This window comes from Malania oleifera, chromosome 10 (genome assembly GCF_029873635.1).
Source record: "Malania oleifera isolate guangnan ecotype guangnan chromosome 10, ASM2987363v1, whole genome shotgun sequence".
NCBI classification, from domain to species: Eukaryota; Viridiplantae; Streptophyta; class Magnoliopsida; order Santalales; family Ximeniaceae; genus Malania; species Malania oleifera.
Genome location: NC_080426.1, coordinates 6,725,667 through 6,748,232, shown reverse-complemented (window position 1 = coordinate 6,748,232; position 22,566 = coordinate 6,725,667). Strand labels below are relative to the sequence as shown.

The 22,566-nt window shown below is 36.4% G+C and overlaps 2 protein-coding genes across 7 annotated transcripts; one reads left to right on the top strand and one right to left on the bottom strand.

Moving 5' to 3' along the window:
* The first annotated feature begins 591 nt into the window (after window positions 1-591).
* On the top strand, window positions 592-6,695 carry LOC131165376 (protein DA1-related 2). 3 transcript variants are annotated; one of them, XM_058123109.1, is made up of 12 exons: window positions 592-1,133; window positions 1,505-1,644; window positions 2,283-2,373; window positions 2,517-2,631; window positions 3,291-3,411; window positions 3,592-3,675; window positions 3,757-3,876; window positions 4,053-4,265; window positions 4,341-4,403; window positions 4,560-4,675; window positions 5,861-5,919; window positions 6,054-6,695. In XM_058123109.1, the coding sequence occupies exons 1-12, from the start codon at window positions 1,088-1,090 to the stop codon at window positions 6,383-6,385; spliced, it is 1,500 nt and encodes a 499-aa protein (XP_057979092.1). In that variant the 5' UTR covers window positions 592-1,087; the 3' UTR covers window positions 6,386-6,695. The 3 variants fall into 3 exon arrangements, with proteins under 3 accessions (XP_057979092.1, XP_057979091.1, XP_057979094.1); XM_058123108.1 differs by having other exon boundaries at window positions 1,487-1,644; XM_058123111.1 differs by having other exon boundaries at window positions 1,360-1,644.
* A 1,721-nt stretch (window positions 6,696-8,416) lies between these two features.
* On the bottom strand, window positions 8,417-20,709 carry LOC131165375 (uncharacterized). 4 transcript variants are annotated; one of them, XM_058123104.1, is made up of 7 exons: window positions 20,191-20,709; window positions 19,881-20,057; window positions 19,627-19,776; window positions 11,136-11,237; window positions 10,917-10,987; window positions 10,728-10,795; window positions 8,417-8,953 (listed from the first exon to the last, which is right to left on the bottom strand). In XM_058123104.1, the coding sequence occupies exons 1-7, from the start codon at window positions 20,401-20,403 to the stop codon at window positions 8,712-8,714; spliced, it is 1,023 nt and encodes a 340-aa protein (XP_057979087.1). In that variant the 5' UTR covers window positions 20,404-20,709; the 3' UTR covers window positions 8,417-8,711. The 4 variants fall into 4 exon arrangements, with proteins under 4 accessions (XP_057979087.1, XP_057979086.1, XP_057979090.1 ...); XM_058123103.1 differs by having other exon boundaries at window positions 11,136-11,246; window positions 20,191-20,695; XM_058123107.1 differs by having other exon boundaries at window positions 8,417-10,264; window positions 20,191-20,695.
* Window positions 20,710-22,566: the final 1,857 nt, after the last annotated feature.

The following is a 22,566-nucleotide window of genomic DNA, read 5'->3' as shown; positions in this document are numbered from 1 at the left end:
ATTACATAACATGGAATAGTCCATATATCTATTTTATGCTTCTTATTATCTATGATTTTTAATACCATAAAAAAAACTTCTCTTTTGGTACCTCCTTTATAAGAATATCAAATTTATCTATATAACTATCATAATAATTTTAAAGCATCCTTATATTTATGTCAAATTTATTTTTATAATTATTAATAATTATCTTAAAATAATCTTGTAATAATCTATAAATCGTGATAACAATATAAAATTATAAGATCTAATATTTAGGCGGATGCGGGACAAGTCTCTCTTCAGATTTGTCCCAAAAAATTTAACCACGAGACAAATCGAAAGCGACAAGATGGAGCACAGTGGGTAAGGAGCTAACTTCAAATTGTTTTCTCTGGTGGAGGAGGGAGGCAATGGATGGATGACAGGTGGCTGTGGGCAAATATGAATGGCCAGGGCGCTTTGTTGCAATGCCGTAACTGCAGACTTTCTTCTTCTTCGTCTTCTTCGTCACAATATATATATTTTTATATTAAAAAAAGAAAAGAAATCGGGGGAATAAAAATCGTCGTCTCCGATCGTGCGCCCACCTCATCCTCTATCTCTCAGTTATATTCTTCTGTGCATGCAAAAGCATCAGAGAGAGAGAGAGAGAGAGAGATTGCATGAATTTAATAAGAGCCGTCCACCGCCACTTTAATGTAATGCTTCATCAGCAGATTCTCTCTCTCTCTCCGCGTTTCTTCTTCTTTCTCATCTTTTGGCAATGTCGTCTCGACTTTCTCTTCATTTGCTTTCCCAAGCCAAGAATCTCTTCTCTCTCTCTCTCTCTCTCTCTCTCTAAACTCTTCCTTTCGCTCTCAGATATTCCTCGTGACTCTCTTTCAGCCTTCGCTTTTTGTGATGCCTTGTTCTTCAATTCCCTGTCCTCCTCCTCCTCCTCCTCCTCCCCCCTCTCTTCCTCTGTTCTTCCTTTATTTTCCCATTTTCCCCCTTTCCCCTCTTCTTTCTTTCTTTCTTCCTCCATCGTCGTTTTCAATAATATTTCCCATTTCAATTCCGGCAATATCTCTCGTCCTCCGCAGAGATATCGACGATTCCTGACATGACCTCTACCGGCGTTAAACATTACTCTCAACCTTGTATCTACGGTACGTACGCACGCTACCCATCTGCTCTTCTTCCTTTGTACTCGAATCCCATTAATTTTATACGTACAAACTTAATGCCATCAATGTATTCGACAAAAGGCTTCTGTGAATACTTTGCTTGACATGTTCACCTTTTTTCTTTTTCCGATAACTATGTTATGCACTTTGTTACGGTTGCCCCGTTGAGGTTGGCAAAATTTGTGATGAGTAGTAGTGGTTCATGTAGATTTAATTATGTGTGTGTGTGTGCGCGCGTGTGTGAGGTGATGGACTCAATGGGGCCTTGAGGGGGTGGGTATTGAAATTGATGATGAGGTGGTTATTTTTGGTGGTGGTATGGATTGGGTAAGCAGGGCTTTCTTCGTACGCAGAGAGGAAATCTCGATTCTTGAGATGGCTGAGTAAGCTTTTCAAGAGTGGGTCCAGTCCTCGTGGGGCAATTGGACCAGGCCGCCACCCTCAACTCCTTGGAGACGAAAACATGGTTTGGCGGGCCCCTGCTAGGTCCTTGGTATGTATTCATACATCCCTTTCCTCCCTTTCCATTCATCATGTTCATCACTTCTTCTTCTTGTTATTATTATTATTTTCATCATTCTTTTTTCATGAGTTTTGCTCAAACTCTTTAATTTTTTTTTAAGCTTGAAACTTGGATAACTTAAAAAAAAAAAAAAACTGGTAAGAAATTCATCTTTTCATGTTGGTGAGACAAAAGTGAGAAAGAAAATAAAATACATTCTAAATTAATAAAAAATGATTTTATATATTATTAACATTTAATTTTTCTTAAATTTAAGTCATTGTAATAAATTTTTACTTTTAATAGTGTCTGATATGAAGAGAAAATATAATGAAAAATAGATTTTTGTCTTACTTAACCACCTATTTATAGGTTTCCTAATGCATACAAGTTGCCATGTCCTAGAAACAATATTAAAACACACTACACAAACTTGCGAAGCATGTGCAACGACTTGTAGATAGAATGTGAACCAAGCTTACTCCACCATGAAATCTATAAAATTCCCATTCATTTAACACCTCATTGTTGTGTGACTGAAATTTTCTACATTGTTGTTGTGCGAGTGAATGAAGGTTAGTTTGTTTGTCCAAAGTAATGCTTTTTGACAAGTTTTCTAATGTCATTAGGATGATCGTGCCGGACCAAAGAAAGAGAAGGAAGAATTAGACCATGCAATTGCACTTTCTTTGTCTGAGGATTTGAAAAGGCGGCCAAATGGTAGGTTTTTAATGTTAAATAATTTGTCTGAGCTTACGCTTCGATCACATTCGTTTATTTTCAGCACAACAGCTTTGGACCCAAACCACTCCATCCCCGCCCTTTTTCATGAAGTTAGAATTGAATATTGAATACTTTTTCAGGGCATAGATGGCGAACAAACAATGATGAGGATCTTGCAGGGGCACTTCAAGATAACCTAAATACATCCTCATATCCTCCTTATGCCCCTACACAATATTATCCCACAGGATACAGGTACTGCCCTATATGTCATAATTGAAAAGACCTGGCTCAGATTAACAAAATACTTCTATGGTCATATGATTCAAATGTTAGGTGTTTGCTTGGCTTTGTGCTTAGTAGCATAGTTGAGTGCTTTTGGAATTAACTGCTGTATGCGGAAATGAGATTATGTTAATAATTGAAGAGGAGGGGGGGGGGTGGGTGTTGAAAGGCAATATTTATCCTTTCTTGTGAATTTCGTGGTTAATTCTAAATAGATAGTTTACGAGTGTGCGTGTGGAACTACATTAGTTATATTTAAGCCTTTAAAGGTCGAAGCTAAAAGTTGGGAAGGCAATGGAACGCTTTATTCTCTCTAGCATATCACATGGTTTATTTGGATTGGATAATTGACTGAACAAAGAAGGCAATTTCATAGTTACTTGGATGATGAAATTATTTTGGCATGCAGCCATTTATCAGCAACTGTTGGTGAGGATGATCTAGGCTGTAAATGCCTAAATGGTGTGTATGTAAGCCCCTTATTGATTTTTGAGCTGATCTAGTTGCTATAGGTCTTTCCCAATCCCATGTTACCTATATTTACAACAAATGCATCAGCTACAACTCTGAAAATTATTTTTCCTACTTTGACTTGATAACTCACATATCCGTGTGCCTTTGAATTGCAGATTTTGTGCTGGCTGCAACCACGAATTAGGCAATGGCAATTATTTGGCATGCATGGGAACTTTTTTTCATCCAGAGTGCTTTTGTTGTCGTTCTTGTGGTTGCCAAATCACAGAGCATGAGGTAGATATTTTTCTATGACATATTTATTCATTATATTCAAAGTAATTTCCAGCATCTAAATATAATTTCTGTTGACTTCTTTCCTCACATACTTTTTTATTTATCTGGTGAACATATTTTAAAAATCACATATTTATTTTTTTTAGATCTAGCTCTTACTTGTTTTCCTTTTGATCCAAGTTTTCTTTATCAGGGAAAAATGCATACCATAAGTCTTGTTTCAAGGAGATGACGCATCCAAAATGTGAAGTTTGCCACCAATTTGTAAGAAAAAGAGACTTTGGTGCATTTGATATGGGCTCCATTTTATTTTGAACCTTACAATCCTTGATCTTATGCTTTCAGATCCCAACAAATGAAGCTGGTTTGATTGAGTACAGATGCCATCCATTTTGGTCCCAAAAATATTGTCCTGCGCATGAGCATGATAACACAGCTCGTTGTTGTAGCTGTGAACGTTTGGAGGTATAGATCAGAGCTAAATAATCTAATTTTTTAGTATTGTAATTAAAAAATGCTTTTGATGATGGATTACTGAGTCTTGAGTATCATATCAAATTGTTCTTCATCTAGTAGTTCAAGAAGGTTTTTTTTTTTTTTTGGTTTTAATTTTTACTCTTAAATCCTTTTTGTTTTGGAAGCCTCGGAACGAAATATATATTTCATTGGGAGATGGACGGAGCTTATGTTTTGAGTGCATGGAATCTGCTATTATGGATACAGGCGACTGCCAGCCCCTTTACCATGCCATCAGAGACTACTATGAAGGCTTGAACATGAAACTTGATCAGCAAATTCCCATGCTTCTGGTTGAAAGACAAGCCCTCAATGAAGCTATTGTGGGGGAGAAGAATGTAATACATTTCAGCTTTCTTGCTCTAGCTCTAGGTCTGTGGAACTATTCCTAATGTTGAATGGGTTATTGCCAGGGTCACCATCACTTGCCTGAGACAAGGGGTTTGTGTCTTTCTGAAGAGCAGACTGTCACCAGTGTGAGTTATTAGACAATTAATTTTGTTTTGATTACTGATTTTGCCATAGCTGTCACCAATGTTCTTGGTTTTTTTTTTTTTTTTTTTGGGGGGGGGGTGGGGGTGGGTTGTTCTTTACCGTTTTATTCATTCATTTATTTAAAAAAACAAATCCAGATACATAAAAGGCCAAGAATTGGGGGCAGCCGACTCATAGGAATGAGAACACATCCTCAGAAGCTGACCCGAAGATGTGAAGTTACAGCTATTCTTGTGTTATATGGCCTCCCAAGGTAATGCCCATTATCAGATTCTCTCACTCATTAAATTTCCCCAAAATAAAGAAGCATCTATATATATATATATATATATATATATATATATTTTGGAAAAAGAAAAATCTAGAGAGGAAGCGCCTACATTGATAGACTCAATATCCTCAACTCTTAAACAATGCAATTTAGAGGCCTAGCAAAAAAGATTTAAGAGATTCCCAATAATGTGATTGTATATGATGAGACTTGAGAGAGATCAAGGAGATGATAATCTTAGTTTTATGTGAGAGTAGATGATAGGAGGTAAAAGTCAGTAGGGAATTTCGTGCTTGTTAGGACAGGAGGATCCCATGGGTGGGCTTGATACACATGAGTGAACACTAACTTGACCCAAAAGCTTAAGTCTGTTATGTCTTGGGCCCAACCATGTATATGAGCACCCATCATCCATTTAAATTTTTCAATGTGGGACAAGCTTACAAGTGGAGTTCTCACGGAAATCGTCTCCCTTATGAGAGTAAGCTCAATTCCCCAATAGTTGCTCAAGTGGGGCGCCTTACCTGCCTCAGATTGCATTTCACGTGCCTCCGAACCAATCTTACCTCCCATGTCTTGGCCCTATTCGCATTTCATGTGCTTCCGAACTAATCCTACCTCCCGTGTCTTGGACCTATTCGTCACATACTTGGTCCTCCAACTGTTAGTACGTTAGGAGAATTAGTTTCGCGTCTCGACTTTTATAATGTCGCTCACCTGTCAACTCTAATATCACTTGTTAGCACTGGAGGAGACCATGGGTAAGCTTGATACACATGGGTGAACACCAATTTGACCCAAAAGTTTAAGCCTATTGGGTTTTGAGCCTAAATATGTATATAAGTATTCATCATCCATTTAAATTTTTCAATATGGGACAAAGTTCACAAGTGGAATTCTCAACAAGTACGTGGGAAGAAAATGGAACTTGATCATTCAAATATTAAAGTAGTGCAATATTAGATAGGCAAGGTACTTTTGGGTTTTATTTTTCTTAAAATCAAGCATTAAAAAAAAAAAAAGAAATTAAAATCAAGGATTTTTTTTTTTTTTTGAAGGGGAGGGGTGGGGGGTGCCGAAAGGCATTTGATTATTTGTTTGAAAAGCACCAAATTTTCGCTAGGTGTTCTGAATTTTTACGGTCTTGGGAGTCTTATTTGGATGCAGATTATTAACCGGCGCTATTCTCGCCCATGAGTTGATGCATGGCTGGTTACGACTAAAGGGTACTGAACATTGTGCATACTTTTTCGTTTTTTCAAAATGCATTTTCTCGAGTTTAATTTCCTTTAAAACAAACTTCACTAATCATCATCATTATTATTGTTATTACTGCTTTTTCTATCGAACAATTGCGCAGGGTACCGTAATCTGAATCCGGAGGTAGAGGAAGGTATATGTCAGGTGCTTTCACACTTGTGGCTTGAATCAGAAGTAATGCCAAGGTGTAAAAATATGGCATCCACATCCACATCCACATCGTCTGCTCCATCTTCATCTTCCTCATCCTCAAAGAAAGGTGCGAAATCGGATGTGGAGAATAGGCTGGGTGAGTTCTTCCTGCATCAGATAGCCAACGACGTATCGGCGGCTTATGGGGGAGGATTTAGGGCTGCAAATGCCGCCGTTACCAAGTATGGATTGCGCACCACATTGGACCATATTCGCCTCACTGGAAACTTTCCTCTATAGTAAAGAACTAATCAGCTTTGTGGTTTCTGTTGCGTTATGGTGGCTGGAGATGAGATGGTGGTATTGATATTGGTGTTCCAGGATTGAGCCAAAATTGTGGAAGCTTGGATCCGCTCCCCTTGATTTTTGTGGGGAGTCCTTCGGGCACAAGGATGCTTTAAATGTATTATTATTATTATTATTATAATATTATGCAATGTAATCTGTCTAACAGGAATGTCAAAGTTCACTTCTGTACTTCGATTCTTCTGGGTGTGTAGCTTGTAAAAAAATTTTCATAAATATACTGCAGCCAAAAGATTTTCAATTATCATGAACTTTACATCTATTTTACCTTTATACGAAAAATAAATAAATCAAAAATAAATAAACCATAACATAAACTTCACGCACTAGAATCAGCCATGCCAAATTAATTAAGTATACCCGAAGAAGTTGCAGAAATCGTTTCTCTCACTTTTTCTCGGTCTCTTTCTTCAATAAATTTATGGGATTTCCTTATAATTAGAGAAATAGAGTACATGACAATTCCTTTCTTCCTATCTTTTCTTTGTAGTTAACATCATCATATAGCTAACTTTATAGCTTATGAACTTAGTTTTTTTTTTCTTTAACTCTCTTTTCCTTAGCTTAGCTTGGTGTTTGCTTGCCCTTACGGCTATTCCCCATAACAATAGCTATATATATATAGGAATCTTTTCAAACTTCCACCATTCATTTCTTATATTAAATAAGCTAACTCTTTAGTTAACTCATATAACCATTCATATCTTTATCATATGAGACATATACCCTTTATGTGGGATCCATATCATTCATGTGAGACATATCCTTTGAGATATAAATCCTATATAATTGTCTTCATTTTCTTCATGAACTTTAGGCTTTTACTATAAAATTCGAGCAACAATATAAGCTTGGGGACCGGGGTGATTGCTTTCAAGCTTGTCTACCGATCTGAAGGCATTCAAGATATTTTTTTTTTTTTTTAAATCAGTTAAAGACTTAGTTAATTGTAGACAACAAATTTTTTACTTTTTATTTTAAATTTTTTTGGTACAATTAATAAAAATAAATTAAAATTTCCTAGCATTTATGAAAATTTATAAAAGAACAACACTTTTTTTTTCAAATTTTTTATACAACCAGAAGATTGAAAAATAAAATAGTATTTTTGAATAATTTTTTTTAAAAGTGGAAAAGTATTTTGAACAAATACACTGGCATAACGTTTTTCAACCGCAGAAATTACGCAGCAAACGGTTTGCTCAACATAAACAATTGATTTTGAATATTTTAGTTTCAAAAACTATAACCCATCTCACATATTGTCCCATTCCAAACTTCAAATACTACAAAACGAGTTTATGTTTGATTGTCCAGAAAGACAAACTACATGAAATCAATGATCTAATTTTTTTTATTGATGTCATTGTCCTTCAATAATTTAAAATTTTAAGTCAAACTTTAAATAAAATTTAAATCTATAAATATTTGATATTGACAAAATATAATAAAAATTAATGTCCTCTTCTTTTCCACCCCGCTTTCTTTTTCTTGATTTAAGTATAGCCTAAACATTTATACATTACATTAACACAAAATTATAATTTTGAGTAAGCTTTCTTTGTTTGAGGGGTCCCTCATTAGTTATAAGGACGCTTCTCAAGCCTTAATAATTATGAGGCAACTTTGGAGTGTTATTATTGAGGGTTGATTTTCCCAAATATACAATAAATAATACGATGAATAGAGAGTAGTGTATTTCAGGGAATTTTAGGGAACAGAATAATTGTTTTAAGACTGATGCCATTGATGTGATGGTTTAAGATTTAATTCTTGAATTAAAAATAGCCTAAACATTTATACATCACTTTGAAAAGGGCGGGCAGGTGGGCCACACGAATGCTGTCAACCGATTAAAAGCATTCATTGCGAAAGGAAAAACAGGAGCTGTATTGCAGTGGCCGTAACTTAAAAACACCAATCAATGAAAATAACAAGCCAAATAACATCAAAAACAGAGAAGGATGCCTACCTAACCAAATGTAGAAGTATTAAATTATAATAATCTGTAACCCTCAACAGCACAATATGATGGAAATGAAATGGGCCGCGTCTGAGAACTAAATTTTACTATAAACGAAACGTTAACATCTCCAAGTGTGAAAAATCATAGTGATTGCACTCGTGCCTATATACTAGTATTCCTGTGGCTTATCTACAAATTTGAAAATCGTGGTCTCCTCGCAGCAGCAAGTAACAAAATTTACTGCCATGGTAACGGACTGTTAATTGAATTTCATAGAGGCTGGCAGGCTGTTGATTAGGCACTGCCGAGAATATCAGGTAAAAGAGTCCTCAGTTTCTCATACGTCATAAAAACAATAGCAACACCCGGCACCACCTTGTAATACTCCGGGAGGATCCCTCTGTACAAACCTCGCGGGCCTTCAGTTCGGATTATGTGCCCAAATGTACGAAAAAGTCCTGCCTTGTACACACGGGCTCTACCAGCAGCTCCTTCCAGCTGCATCCGCCGTCTCACTAGGTCTAGAGGGAATGTTACTGCAAAATATATAGGAGAATGATGCAGATGGATCATTGAATGAGTCACTTAAAGCATTAAGACCTACAATGGGAGGAAAATTTACTAATACAAATGACAAACTTGCTTTACAATATCATTACCGAACACAAGAGCTCACCATACCTGAATGTACTCATTCCAGTCTAAATAGACATAAATCACACAACAGCCACATGCTAAAATGGAAGCTAGCCCCTTACAGCTATCAGAAATAATTACTAAGATGATCTCAAACAGCTATTAGTGACATTCTCAGTTTTAGTTCAATATAGAACTAGGAGTATCAATCAAAGAAGAGATGTATATGATAACTCGGTTAAATAAGCAAATTATATCAAGCCAAGTCCTAGAAACCCCACTGCCCAAATTACATTTCGGGATTTGGGGCTGTAAACTTGTAGCCATATGAATTGATAAAAACTTCACGATTTTGTATTTAAGTTTGTCCAAATTCATAGTACAAATTTAAATGAATTAGATGATTGAACCATAAACTGGGCAAGCAAAACTCGCAGGATGCATTTCCTGCAACACAAGCTGGCTGCGAAGTAAATAGCTTATAGTTAGGTTGCTAGATTGAAAATAGCGATGTCATCTGCATATAACATAAGCAGCTCAATAATCCCACATGAACTACACCAACAGTGTTGTATGACAGGAAATCGCAATGTGCAACTCAACAAATCATATTATTTTTCATGAATAAACATTTTTAAAAATTCAAATTATGCATCTACTGTTAGTTTTCAGAACAATTCTTTTGTTTCCCTGTTAGCTTTCAGATGAATTCTTTTTTTTCTATATATAATACTTTTTCCCAGCTAGGCATTTTTTTCTTTGAGAAATGTTTTGTATTCAAACCAACAGAGTTCTAAGGTAAATTAATTGGGAAATCAATATCTAATATCCTCAAAATGGACCAGCAAGACTTGGAAGGGCCCAGTACCATCAGCAACCAATGGACAAAGGAAGCCTATTTGAGAAGCATACCTCATAGAGGACACCCCTCATTTTGGAGTTTTGAGAACCAAAAGGACGGTGCTGGTTCACCTGGGAGCAGCACCACCCCATAATGGAACCAACTGCAATGCTTGGGAGATTGGTATGTTAAGAAATGTTGAAGAAATGAAGTTAGTCCAAGCAAGATCTTTAAATGAAAAATATAAAGTTTGACAGAGCACATAAGTATTTTTTCTTAGACTTCCTTACAAGACAAATTATTCCCGCTTAGTTGTAAGGGTCAGTCTGGTTAGATAGTTAGTGCAGAGCTTACACCCCAACCTGCTTCACTGCATCAAAAGCATTGTAGACAACTACACGTGTTAACATTATCTACTCAAACAAAGGTACGTTATCCAAACAGAAGCTTTTAAGCATAACTCAGTTAATCACTATATCAAAACCAAGTTACGGATAGTTCACTAAGTGGTCCTAAATCCATGGCAACTCCAAAAATTTCCATTTCTACACTGCATTAGAATAGACATGTAAGATTATGCCCAGTAGAACAACCACTCACAGAAAATGTGCAATTCTCAGCACAGAATTACATTAAAGATTAGTATGTGCTTAAATGACAACCAAAGTATCATACTGACTTACTGAGCTTGCAGAGAATTTAGAGAGGCTTAGTCAAATTTGTTTTATTTGTCAGTTCAATTTTTTGTTTGTGGAAAAGAAACCTATTGTAAAACAGAAGCAAACATGCCCTGTATCTACAAATTCACTCCATTACCAACTTTCATCACTCACTTGTGGATGATGCAAAGCCTGAAAGACTGCCACAAGCAAGACTGACCAGAGCAGTTGAATCATGGGGCCTGACAACAACATAAAATTTCAACAAGCCCGAGTTATTATGAAAGAACATAAGGAAAATGCATGGAAAAAGAATCAACACATTAAAATTCATAATTAGCCAAAATCATTTATGAAATGCACCTCGAAGCCAGCCATGAAGATCTCAAAGTGTCATAGCATGAAAAGCTAATTGCTATATTGGGCCCAACACCCTGCATTAGTGTTAAAGCTGCAATCAGCAATGTGCCACGCATGGGTATGCATGCAAGCAGAGAGAGAGAGAGAGAGCGAGAGAGGGAGAGAGAGAGTACTGATTAATAATCAAGCATGAAAGGAATGATAATAACAGTGGAAGCATACCAACAATGTCGCCCCAAGTCCTTTGTAAAGGCCCAAGGCACCCTCTTCTTTGCAAATAGTATGCAATGCATGCCAAATACCTCTATAATAGATCACATTTGTCTGCAAATACTAAATATTAAATGTGTCAAAAAAAAAGAGCCTTGGCAAAATGTTTATAGAATAAGTAACCAAGCCAAAACCGCAAAGTTCAAACTCAAAGCAAGCCAAAATCCACTCCAGTAATTATTTTGTACTGTCCACATCTCTTTGTCCATCAATCCCATTAACAATATGAATATGTAGCCTAGCTATGCTCGGTTTTACACGATGGTATGTTCACAGATTAGTTAGGTTTTGCTACTGTATTACTCTTTCTTTCCTTTTTTTTTTCTCTCTCCTTTGTTTAATTTTTCAATATGAACAAAAGGAAAAAATAAAGTAGATCAATAAGCGGAACGTTGAGGAAGAATAGGAGAATAGTTGGGGAATGGAGAATAGCAGATAGCACAGACAGACACACTCTATCGAGTAGGATAGCTGGTTCTGTGAAAAAAATCAGTTAAATCTAGAGTATCAAGATTCTCAACTAGCAACTAGAGTTGGTGATGATCAAGATGTCCAAAAAACAGTTAGAACAAAAAGAATGCGGTTTTGACATGGCAAACATATAGAAATATGTACAACTTCAAAAAAGCAGTTAGGAAAAAATATAGAAATATGGTTTTGACATGGCAAAAATATAGAAATACATAAAACTTTGAAAATGTATTAAGAAGCAAAAAAACAGTGCAAAAAAAAAAAAAAACAAAAAAAAGGGTTGCTAGTGAAGCACAACATAGGGAGCATATAATAACGTATATGTTAAGATACAAAAGGAGTAATAGACATTTAAACTTGCTAGAGCTAGAAAGGGAAAGAGCAATGACCTAAGTAATATCAAACGTATAAAAATGATGATGAAAGTATTTTGGTTAAAAGATGACCAAAAAAACAAAAAAATATGGAGTTACTTTAATTGGCTGTTTCAAGAAAACCATGTAGAAAGCTTAAATTTAGATTTGAAAATTGAGGAAAAGGCCAAAAATTTGAGATTTATCTGCGCAAAATTATAGTCAACGAAATTTAGGTTGTATTACAAAAGATGAAAAATGGAAAAGCTACAAGACTCAATAACATCCCAATTGAAGTTTGGAAATGCCTAAGTGATAATAGAATTATTTGGTTAAATAATTTAACACAATTATAAGAACTTAGAAATGCTAGATGGATGGAGGAAAAGCACTTTAATACCAACATACAAAAAATAAAAGAGACATTCAAAATGGTAATAACTATTGTAGAATCAAACTTATGGGCCATATGAAGAAACTTTGGGAAAGGTTAATTGAACAAAGACTAAGCTTAGAAACGAATTGATTTGGTTTTATGCGTAGGAGATAAACTATAAAAGCTATATATCTATTATGAAAAGTAATGGAAGAGCTTAGGAAGAAGAAAGAAGGGCTTGTACATGGGTTCTTTTTTATCAGCAAAGAGAAATATTATTAAATGAAGACATCAAGGGACTGCCACCCAAGTACACTGCTCGTGGTTTTTCTTGACCTAGAGAATACTTATGATAGGGCACTAGGAAAGTTCTATGCTAGGTTCTAGGAAAAAAAGGAAAAAAAAAAAAAGAAAACAAAAATAGAGTATGTAGTAGGTATGCCATTAAGATTATGTATGATAGAGTCATGATTATTCTTATGATTATTGGTGGGGAGTGGAAACTTCTAATTAGAATAGGCGTACATAAATGGGTCTGCTTTGAGCCCTTATCTTTTTGAATTATTGATACTTGGCAGGGATGCAAATGAACATGAACTCGTTCAGACTTGTTCATTATATAAATTAGGGATCCCCAAGCCAGTTTCAAGGCTCGTCTAAAAAATGAGCCAAATCTAACATGAACAGACTCAGCTCATGAGTTGCTTGGTTATAAGCTTAGTTGGGCTCATTTAATAGGGCTTGAATAAGGCTCATTTACCCCAAACTCCATAACAGATTTAGTGTAGGGGCCAAGGCCCAAGGCAATATATGTTCACTGGGTATGGGCAAAGAAACCCCAAGGTAGTATCAGTAAAAACCCTCTTCACCTTTAACTCAAGAATCAACTAGTTCATGATCAACTTGGCAAGGCTCAAGTTTGATTTAAGCTTGAGCTCGAATAAAAACTTAATAAACAAGCTTGAGCATGGTAAAGCTCAGCTTAGCTTGGCTCGTCTCATTTGCATCCCTAATATTTATTGATGCATGAACTTAAAAGTAACCCAAGGTTCTATGGTGCAAATGATATCTTACTGCTTCATGAAACTAGATGTGGAGTAGAATCAAAGTTAGGATTATAAAAAGAAGCTTTATAATCTAGAGGTTTAAAGATGCATAGAAATAAAATAAAACATGTAAGACGTACTTCTAGTTAAGGCAGCAAGAATATACCATGCTGAAGCTCAGGCTAGCTCGTCTCATTTCCAGCCCCAATATTTATTGATGGATGAACTCACAAGAAGTATCGGAAGGTTCTAGAGTGCAAATGATATTTTATTGATTCATAAAACTAGATGTAAAGTAGAATTGAAGTTAAGATTATGGAAAGAAGCTTTATAATCTAGAGGTTTAAAGATGCATATAGAAATAAAATAAAACATGTAAGATGTACTTTTAGTCGAGGTAGCAGGAATATTGGAGAAATTTAAACTTGACGATCAAGAAATTAATAGCATTAATTGATTTGATACTTGAATCTATCATGCAAACTGAAAGAGAGATTGAAGAAAGGTTGTGTAAAACAGAGGATTGCTTCGGGCATCATGTTGATCGTGACTACCCTTAAAATTAAAAGGGAAGTTCTTTAGGACGGTTATAAGATCAAACATGCTAGGAAATGTTGGGAAACTAAGAAATAATATATCCAAAAAGTAAAAGTAGTCAAAATGAGAATGCTAAAGGTGACTAAATCTAAAAAATAAATCAAGGAATGAGCATGTACTTGTGAGAATTTAGGTATTGCACATGTAGAAGCTAGTGCCATAGGGGAGGGGCGCAAGAGATGGTCTGGGCACTGGTGAAACACGCAAAAAAAAAAAAAAAAGGGCACCATTGATGGGAGTGAGCTATCCAATGTTAGCGATAATAGAAGGGGTAGGGTAGACCTAGAATAACTTGATTGAGATAGTAAGGATTTAACAGCCCCTACTTGTCAAAAGATATTGCCCAAGATTGTGCAAATTGGCTGGAAAGTATTCATATAGCTGACCCACCTAGTGGGACTTAAGGTTGTTATTTTTCTTTTAAATATGAATATAAAGCTTATTACGTAGGGAAAAATAAAACACCTCCTAAAGAATCCCAAACAATAAGGTAGCAGAAGAAACAAATCAAGTGGAAGAAATTAATGCAGTGAAGCCAGTCAACAGCAGTCTTTTAAAGGTGATAATTCGAAAATCACCGGAGTGAGCCTAAAAAAACACTCAACACCATAACGAACCAGAACTAGTCATTTCTTCCTTGAAAAATGCTACATACAAGTCCACCAAATATTTATTAAAAACATAACTTTCTAGAATCAGGGCAAACCCTCTGTTCCCTCAAAACTCCAACTGTGTGCTTGGGAACATGGATTTATCTTGGATTTGGTCAACATTCACTACATAGATGTTTTGAATATTATTCAAATCTATGCAAAAATATAGTCAAATGCCCAAATCATAGCACAAATTGTTCCAAATACAGCAGGAAACAGCTTTGAGAAGGTAAGAGTACAATCTCAGGAGCACAACCAACTATTATGATGTCTGTTACGGTGGAGCCACATTCACCCTTCCATCCCTTCCCCCCCAAAACAGGGGCAGGGGATTTGGCTGATTTGATATTTAATGTAGTCCATGACTCATTTTCTCCCATGCAGTAACACAGATACTTAGTGAATTAGTTCACTCCTTAAGGAAACTAGGATGCAGCCAATTACAACTACATAGTTTGTCTTCCATTATGCTCAGCACATCTGCACATCCACACTCCCCTCCCAAAACAAAATAATAATAATAAAAAATGAAATTCACAAACAAACGCAGGCAGATGTACCAATAAACATTTTATACAAAAGAGATCACACACTCTTGAGCTTTAGCCTATCCAATCTAAGGCTATTTCTTTCATTTAAGTACTTGTTATGTATGTATGTATATTATGAATTCTACAGAACTCATCACGATATTTGATATGCTGCCAATACACCCATCCAAAATCTCCTTGGCCTGTAGGTTCTTTTCCTTCTTGATTTCAATTCTTTAATTCAATATATTTTTTCCTAAGGTTAAACTAACTCCTATTTGCTATCAATCAAAACCGCAACAGTACTAAATAACAAAACAGATTAACACACAAGAAGCCAACAAAAGGCTAATTTTATATTACTGAGATACAAGAAAAGGCTCAAAAGATTAAAGGACTCATAAAACAAGCGAGAAAGATACAAAGGCAGTTCCCCAATATTTAGCCAATGACTAGAGTATCTTAAAAATAAAATAAGTTAGCGGTTTAGATGCAGGAAGCTAAGCATGGTGTCATGGATGTGGAGTTCTCAATAGCCAAAACAATTCACCCTTGCCTAGATCCTCCTAAAGTGTCAAGGAGTCACACCCGTGTAGCAGCAGGACTACACTAGGTCTAATCCAGCCGTACTCATCCTTATCCAAGGAAACACTTAAGTGTCTAATCCAGTGGTCAAGTCTCGCAGCTTGATAACCCTTGAACCAACTAAGGTCATAGGCAAATTAACCTGAATTCAAACAGTACGGGAAATAAATCATAGTCCACCAGTATTAAGAATAATTCTCATCTTCTCGGTCAATGATACCGCCCAACTGTATAACTGATGGCTAAGAAGAACGTATGCCCAAACCTTTGGGCTGAGAGTATTTGCGTGATCTCATTCCCAAGCGGATCATTTGAGGGGCTCCTAATCCCACGCAAGACACCCCTCTGAGGATATCAAGAGTCTACCCCTGGGCACTCCTCAAGGTAGCTCACTTAATACCCATCAAGATACTGGGGAGGTAGGATGCGCACCTAGTATTCCCTCAAAGTCATGTCTCCACCGTATTCAGTCACATATGAGTAACCATCAAGAATATAGATCATACATCTTAACTAGACCAACCACAACTTCACAGTAACATACCAAAACCATCCATGTGACAACAACACAATCACATTCAAATTAACTTACCATACCTCCAAGTCAATAATCATACACCAAAACCTTCTGTTAAAGTCGCAAAACTCTAAGACCCTAACATTTCCCGCATTTAGTCTAACATCCTTGTTGTGATACACGAACCAAGTTTCAACAATACTCGCTAAACCCCCAACACATTAGGCTTCAACCAACTAATAACACAAACTCTTCATAGTAGCCAATCTTATCTTTGATCCCACGATAGACTTGATCCCTAGTCTAACCTGAAGTTGTTTGTGGCACACATCTCCGAACACAAGGTCTTCAACCATTACACAAAGTCAAAATCAAATGCAACTTCCTTTGAACCACACTTAGATCTTTAAACAAACATAGGACTTACCATGTCCAAAAGTCATCCCACAAGTACAAGCTGACCGCCAACTAGCATACCAATAGTTCTGAATATTAACACACTCCTAAAACTCCAATTCTCAATCCTTGATACTGATCCGTATTGACAACCTTATCTCTTGAAACCAAACTCATACAAAAGTTCTGAAGAGTGTTCACCCAGTGATTCACACAGGCAAACTACTTTCCAAAAGCCAAACTCGATCTGAAACCAACTGACACTCATCCCAATTTAGCCCATGGATAAACTAACTTGAGATCACCTCTGATCAAGGTTCTCATATACCCAAATCTAATACCCTATACAATATCATCTTCAAACAATACCATCTCAATGTTCAATAGCAAGAGCAACCTTACCATTCCATGGATAGATCCCAACTCAAAGATCTTCCAAGTTCGACCAACGAAACACTTGGTACTCCACTAGCCAAATAACCATCCATGCTCGAAACCAATATCCTAATGCCAAAGTCAGTCTCCAACCCAACATCTAAACAAACACAACTCCAAAGTGGGATCACACCCTAGAGTTTCTTCCAAAACAACTAATCTCAAAACCATGGAGTTACCATGTCCACCAAGCCAACCACGCTCGAAGCTGACGAACTGTTCCAAAGGCAAGTCCCCACCTAAGGATGTTAAAGCCAACAGAGTTACCATGCCCACCAAACTAACCAAGCTCGAAGCTGACGAATTGTTCCAAAGGAAATTCCTCACCCAAGGAGACTCACGACCAACTCCAAGGATGAATCCACTCCAAGAAAATTCCCAAAACACAAACAATCTTTGGGGCTTACAACCAAAATCCATATGAGATAACCAACACAACCCAAAATATCACAATTCTTAAGTTAACCAACTAGCACAAATTCAACCATAGGATCAACACGAGAACTTCGTCAAGTCCTTCCGTCTCAAGCTCAGGTCACACCACCAATGACAATCTTCAATATTGAAACCAATTTTCCAAATCTCAAAACCCAAATCAAAGCTCATTGGTTCACAATCCCTTGTCCTCGGACAAATCTAATCTCAACAAAAATCCATCATGGTTACCATAAAGATATTTATGCCCTCTGGCTCGAACTAAAATTTTCATCTAAAAGGCAGATTGCTAACTTAGTTGTGTTGCACAAACCCGCACAACAAGAACAAACAAGAAAGGCCCTCTAGCCACAACTTATGTGACCATTGGCAACATGGCTCAAATGTCCTTTGGCAAAACTTGTCAACCCTCAAAATGCCCTTTGGCAAACTCATCACAATTTGCTTCCTTCAATTCCACAATAGCGGTCTTCGACAACATTCATTCCCACCATAATATATCATAAGAGCAATTTGGTTTCAACAAAGTCCAATAAGCAACACCTATGGTTCTCTTCGATTCCAAACCCACTGGGTAGACATCACCACTGTGACCCATACAGAGCTGCACTCATGGCTCGAGGACATCTTCCAAGGTGCTCACAACTCATTCTTCCTCATAGATATAATAATGTTACCTCTTATCTATGGGTACAAACTTCTTAAGTTCTATAAAAACACACCTGAGCAAACTTCTCTAACAATCCACTTCCACCAAATTTGAGAGTATCACCTCTATCTGTGGAACAAAGACAGCACAAAGTCTCAACGGATAACCCTTCAATTCCAACCACAATAGGATGACTCCCAAAGTGTGGCAACAATCCTGCCTCAAGGGCACAAGGTATTCTCATCTTTGTTCCCATCCATCAACCTTCATCCCTTATCAAGTGTATAGGGCACCACCTAGAAACTTGACGTCCACAAGATATTTCACTAAAGGCCACTTTCATTTCATTTACCCACAAAGGATCACATGACAATAGAGGAGGGCTAGACAAGAACCTACTCAAATATAACTGGTTCCTTTGCCCACTCAATGTTTCAAACCAAATCTCACAATCGAGTTGATGTCAACAACTTATATATTATTAACTTTTGGGCCAAGAGTATCCACACAATCTCATTCCTAAATGTATTGTCCGTGGGGCCCCCAATCCCACATAGAAGCACAGGCCATGCCTCGAGGATACTAGGGGAGGTAGGAGACTCACCTAGTGCTCCCTCGAAGTCATGTCTCCTAATTATTCTCAGTCACATACGAGTAACTATCAAGGATCTAATGATCACACATTTTAAGCTTGAGAACACCACCATCAAAACTATCTGAACCGATCACAATGTCATAGTGACATACCAAACCATCCCATGACAGTCGCATCCAAATTAACCAATCGTACCTCCAAGTCAATAATTATATACCAAAAACATGTGTTAGGGTTGCAAAACTCTAAGACCCTAACACAAAGCTAAAACTAGCACATGACAACAAAGTTTATGAATAGAAAAGTGAATTGATCTTGATGTACATATCTAGTAAATTACGAAAGCAAAATCACGTTACACATATGCTGCATTTGGGAGCATTGAGTTTGCGCTTTCGACTTAGATTTGAATGATTATTAAATCAAAATAATTTTTTGTTGAATTTTGTTAAAATATATACAATTCAAAATCCAAAACTCAAAACTCCACGCCAAATTTGGGTATGGAGTAAATGAATAAATAAAATAATAAATCTTATCAATGTATTTTGCAAAGGCCTAATAGAACAAAAACAACATGGATGACAACAAAAAGAAGAACCAAATCTCAAGTCCAACAAGGTGTTAATACAATCATTATTTACAATAAATTGGGAATTCAATTTTACAAAAATAACAGGAAACTACAAGGATAATTAATAATCTCTGTAAGCACCATGCCAATTAATAATTTGCAACCTGAAAAAAAATGGATTTTAAGAGGATAGAACTAAGATGAGCAAAACTTTATCTGACAACTGCTGACCTGAGCTGCAAGGCGCGTTCTCACAAGATCCAACGGGTACGTAGCAGATGCAGCTGTTACCCCAGCCAAACCACCACCAAGAAGTCGAACGCAAACGTCTGTACTTAAATTTTCCCTGTGGCCATCTAGTCCCGGAATCAACCGTACCAACTGCAGAACATGATATATCAAATGAACCAAGAATTATGCTAGCTACAAGGATAATCTACAACAATGGAAATAATAGTGTATTTTCATAGAACTTTTGCACCAACATTGCTGTACCGCTCGTACGCGTAAAAGCTCACGGAAGAATAAGGAAGACGATGAACGATCGTGACAAGGTTGCCTTTCCAGAAAGCCCTAAATCCTTCTTCACCGATGACTCGCGAAGCCTCGCGCCATATACTCGCCGTTCTCAACTTCGTCACGTCGGAGTGCATGCCTTGCACCTATAAATACAAAGGTCAAATCAACAGATAAAAATGAGGGGGAAAAATGTGAAATCAAACTGCAACACTTAAAAATAAATAAATAATAGTTCCGATTGTATTAAAAAAATTTAAAAGCACATAATGAATAAACCTGAAAGAGAATCGTGAGACGAGCGAGCGGGGCTGTGCATGTCTTGCTGAAGGCGCCGGCGATTCCACCGGCCAGAAGCTGTGACACGGTGCTGATCTGCGATTGGCGACTCCATGGGTGCTTCTGTTGCTGCACAAACTTATGCGCACCGCCATCGACGACCACTCTTTGCCCTCCTTCCACCACCACGCGCACTCGAGCCTCCGTTTGCATAGCCAATCCTCACTATCTCTCTCTCTCCCTCTCTGGTCTTTGAATGGCCCGCAACCCTAAAAAATCAGAACGACTCGAACAATGTCCAATCACTGAAAACCTAACAAAGATTCCACCAACGAGAGTGCACGCAGAAACACTCGAAGATCGGAGTGTCTTATGCGCGAACTTCGAGCTGCTTCTTCTTCTTCGTCGCCGTCTTCTCGTCGTTTGGGTATCAGGTTAGAAGCGTACGCTCCAGCTGCGTTACTTTGAATGTAGGACACGCTTGTTCGGTTACGTTGCAATGAATATCAAAATGACGTCGTTTCGGTGCAGATGCCTTTTGCGTTTTGAACGGTTTGCGTCAGCTTCAGCTTTCCCGAACCGACAATGATCGAATGCACCGAGTCCTATTTTACTGGACGAGGGGGAGAGGTATCTGTCGCTTATGATTGGCTGTTGTGAACCGTTGATCTTATGGTATGATCAACACCGAATTGAAAATCTTGATCATGCATTTGGCTGACTGTAAGTGTTTAATAGGACCGAAACCACCGTATAATTACCACAGACGAATATCTGATCATCTGCGTTGGAATATTCTCCCACTTCCCCATGACGGCAAGCAAAATCCGGTGATGGAAAGCTCGTAAATGGAGTGTCATGCTTTTGTATAGTTTATTTATTTATTCATTTATTTAAAAGTTTTGAAGTTTGATGGTAAGGTATAAAAACAAGGAGTTATTTGGTACTACAATTAGGAAAAAAATAAAACGAAAAATTAAAAATTAATAACTCATTTTATTAATATTTTTAAAATTAAGATAAATTTAAAATATAACTAAGCAAATATTCATTTCATCTTTGAATCAAATAATAATAAAATAAATATGGTTGATATAGTAAAAGTACAAAACATTATAAATTAAAAATATCATAATAAAATTTTTATTTTTATTATTTTAATTAGATATTATATTTTAAATTTCAATTTATAAGGATAGTCTTATAATACATGATGATTGAAAAATAATAAAAATATTTTGTAATTGATTTTTTTATTTTAAATTTTAAAAAATATGGATATTTTTATTCTATTTTAACTATGTTCCTTTCTTCTTTGAGTTTTAAATTGTGATAATTTAGATTAAGTTTCAAAATGTTTTACTTTGAATTTCGTGTTGCTGCTAATTAAGATTTATTAAATGAGCGCCATTTAAGGCTATCCCTTTTGACAACTTGCAAATAAAATGTTTTTAATTTGCAATTTGAAATTTTTAAGGTTAAAATTTGAAATTTGAAATATTTTAAAATTTTGTTTAATTTTATAGAACTGTCAATTGTAAGCGTGGTAAACGACAATTCAATATATTAAGCAAAGTAAATTCGGTCAAAATAACAATAAAAATCACTTGTTTTTTTAAAAAAAAATATACAATCTACTGTTTCAATAATAAATTAATTATTTTGATGATTAAAAGTGATATTGACATATATGCCTTGTGCATCAACTAGATTTATACTTTTATCTACATTGAACCCATCAATTGCGACATTTTTGCATTCAATATTATTTTTTCTTTAGAAACAATGCATCATTGCCAAGGAGATGCTCTTGAACTAATTCTAAATAAAGGCAATACACTAAATCAAACCATAAAATAAAATGTATTGAAAAAAAAAAAGAAAAAAAGAAGAGGTGTGGATCAAAGAAAAAAGATTAAAATGAAGAACCACACTTGAGATGAGAATGACTTATCAAAAGGAAGAACCATATCTCGAGGTTTGAGAGACGTGCATGAAGAGTAAAGGGAAGCAAGATAATTCTTCCCGAGAGGGAAGGATTGAATAGTGAAGAAAGAGTTTGGGGAGGAAAATTGGAAGAGCAAATTCATGGAGGAGAGGGAAGGGAAGGGAAGGGAAGGAGGCAAAAGAGGCAAGAGGAGTAAATAGAGGGATACTTGTCTCTTGAGCTTCAATTTTAGTTAAAAGATACACAAACTAACAACAAAAATTAGATAATTTTGGTAATTTAAAAATATTGATATCACATGTTGAGGGGTAATTTAGTCAATAAAAAAGTTGAACAAACATGAGAACATTGGAAAGGCAAGTTGCTATAATTTCTAGTTGAGCATTGTCATGCGCTCTTCATAGAGGTTGTAGACACCCCATCTTGTC

Coding starts and splice junctions, on each gene's coding strand:
- LOC131165375 (XM_058123103.1), bottom strand. CDS start 20,403: ATGCAAACGGAGGCTCGAGTGCGCGTGGTGGTGGAAGGAGGGCAAAGA. Junction 20,058..20,190: donor GTCTCACGATTCTCTTTCAG/GTTTATTCATTA, acceptor TTGTATTTATAG/GTGCAAGGCATGCACTCCGA. Junction 10,796..10,916: donor TCTTCATGGCTGGCTTCGAG/GTGCATTTCATA, acceptor TGTTGTTGTCAG/GCCCCATGATTCAACTGCTC.
- LOC131165376 (XM_058123108.1), top strand. CDS start 1,088: ATGACCTCTACCGGCGTTAAACATTACTCTCAACCTTGTATCTACG. Junction 4,266..4,340: donor CTATTGTGGGGGAGAAGAAT/GTAATACATTTC, acceptor GGTTATTGCCAG/GGTCACCATCACTTGCCTGA. Junction 4,676..5,860: donor GTGTTATATGGCCTCCCAAG/GTAATGCCCATT, acceptor ATTTGGATGCAG/ATTATTAACCGGCGCTATTC.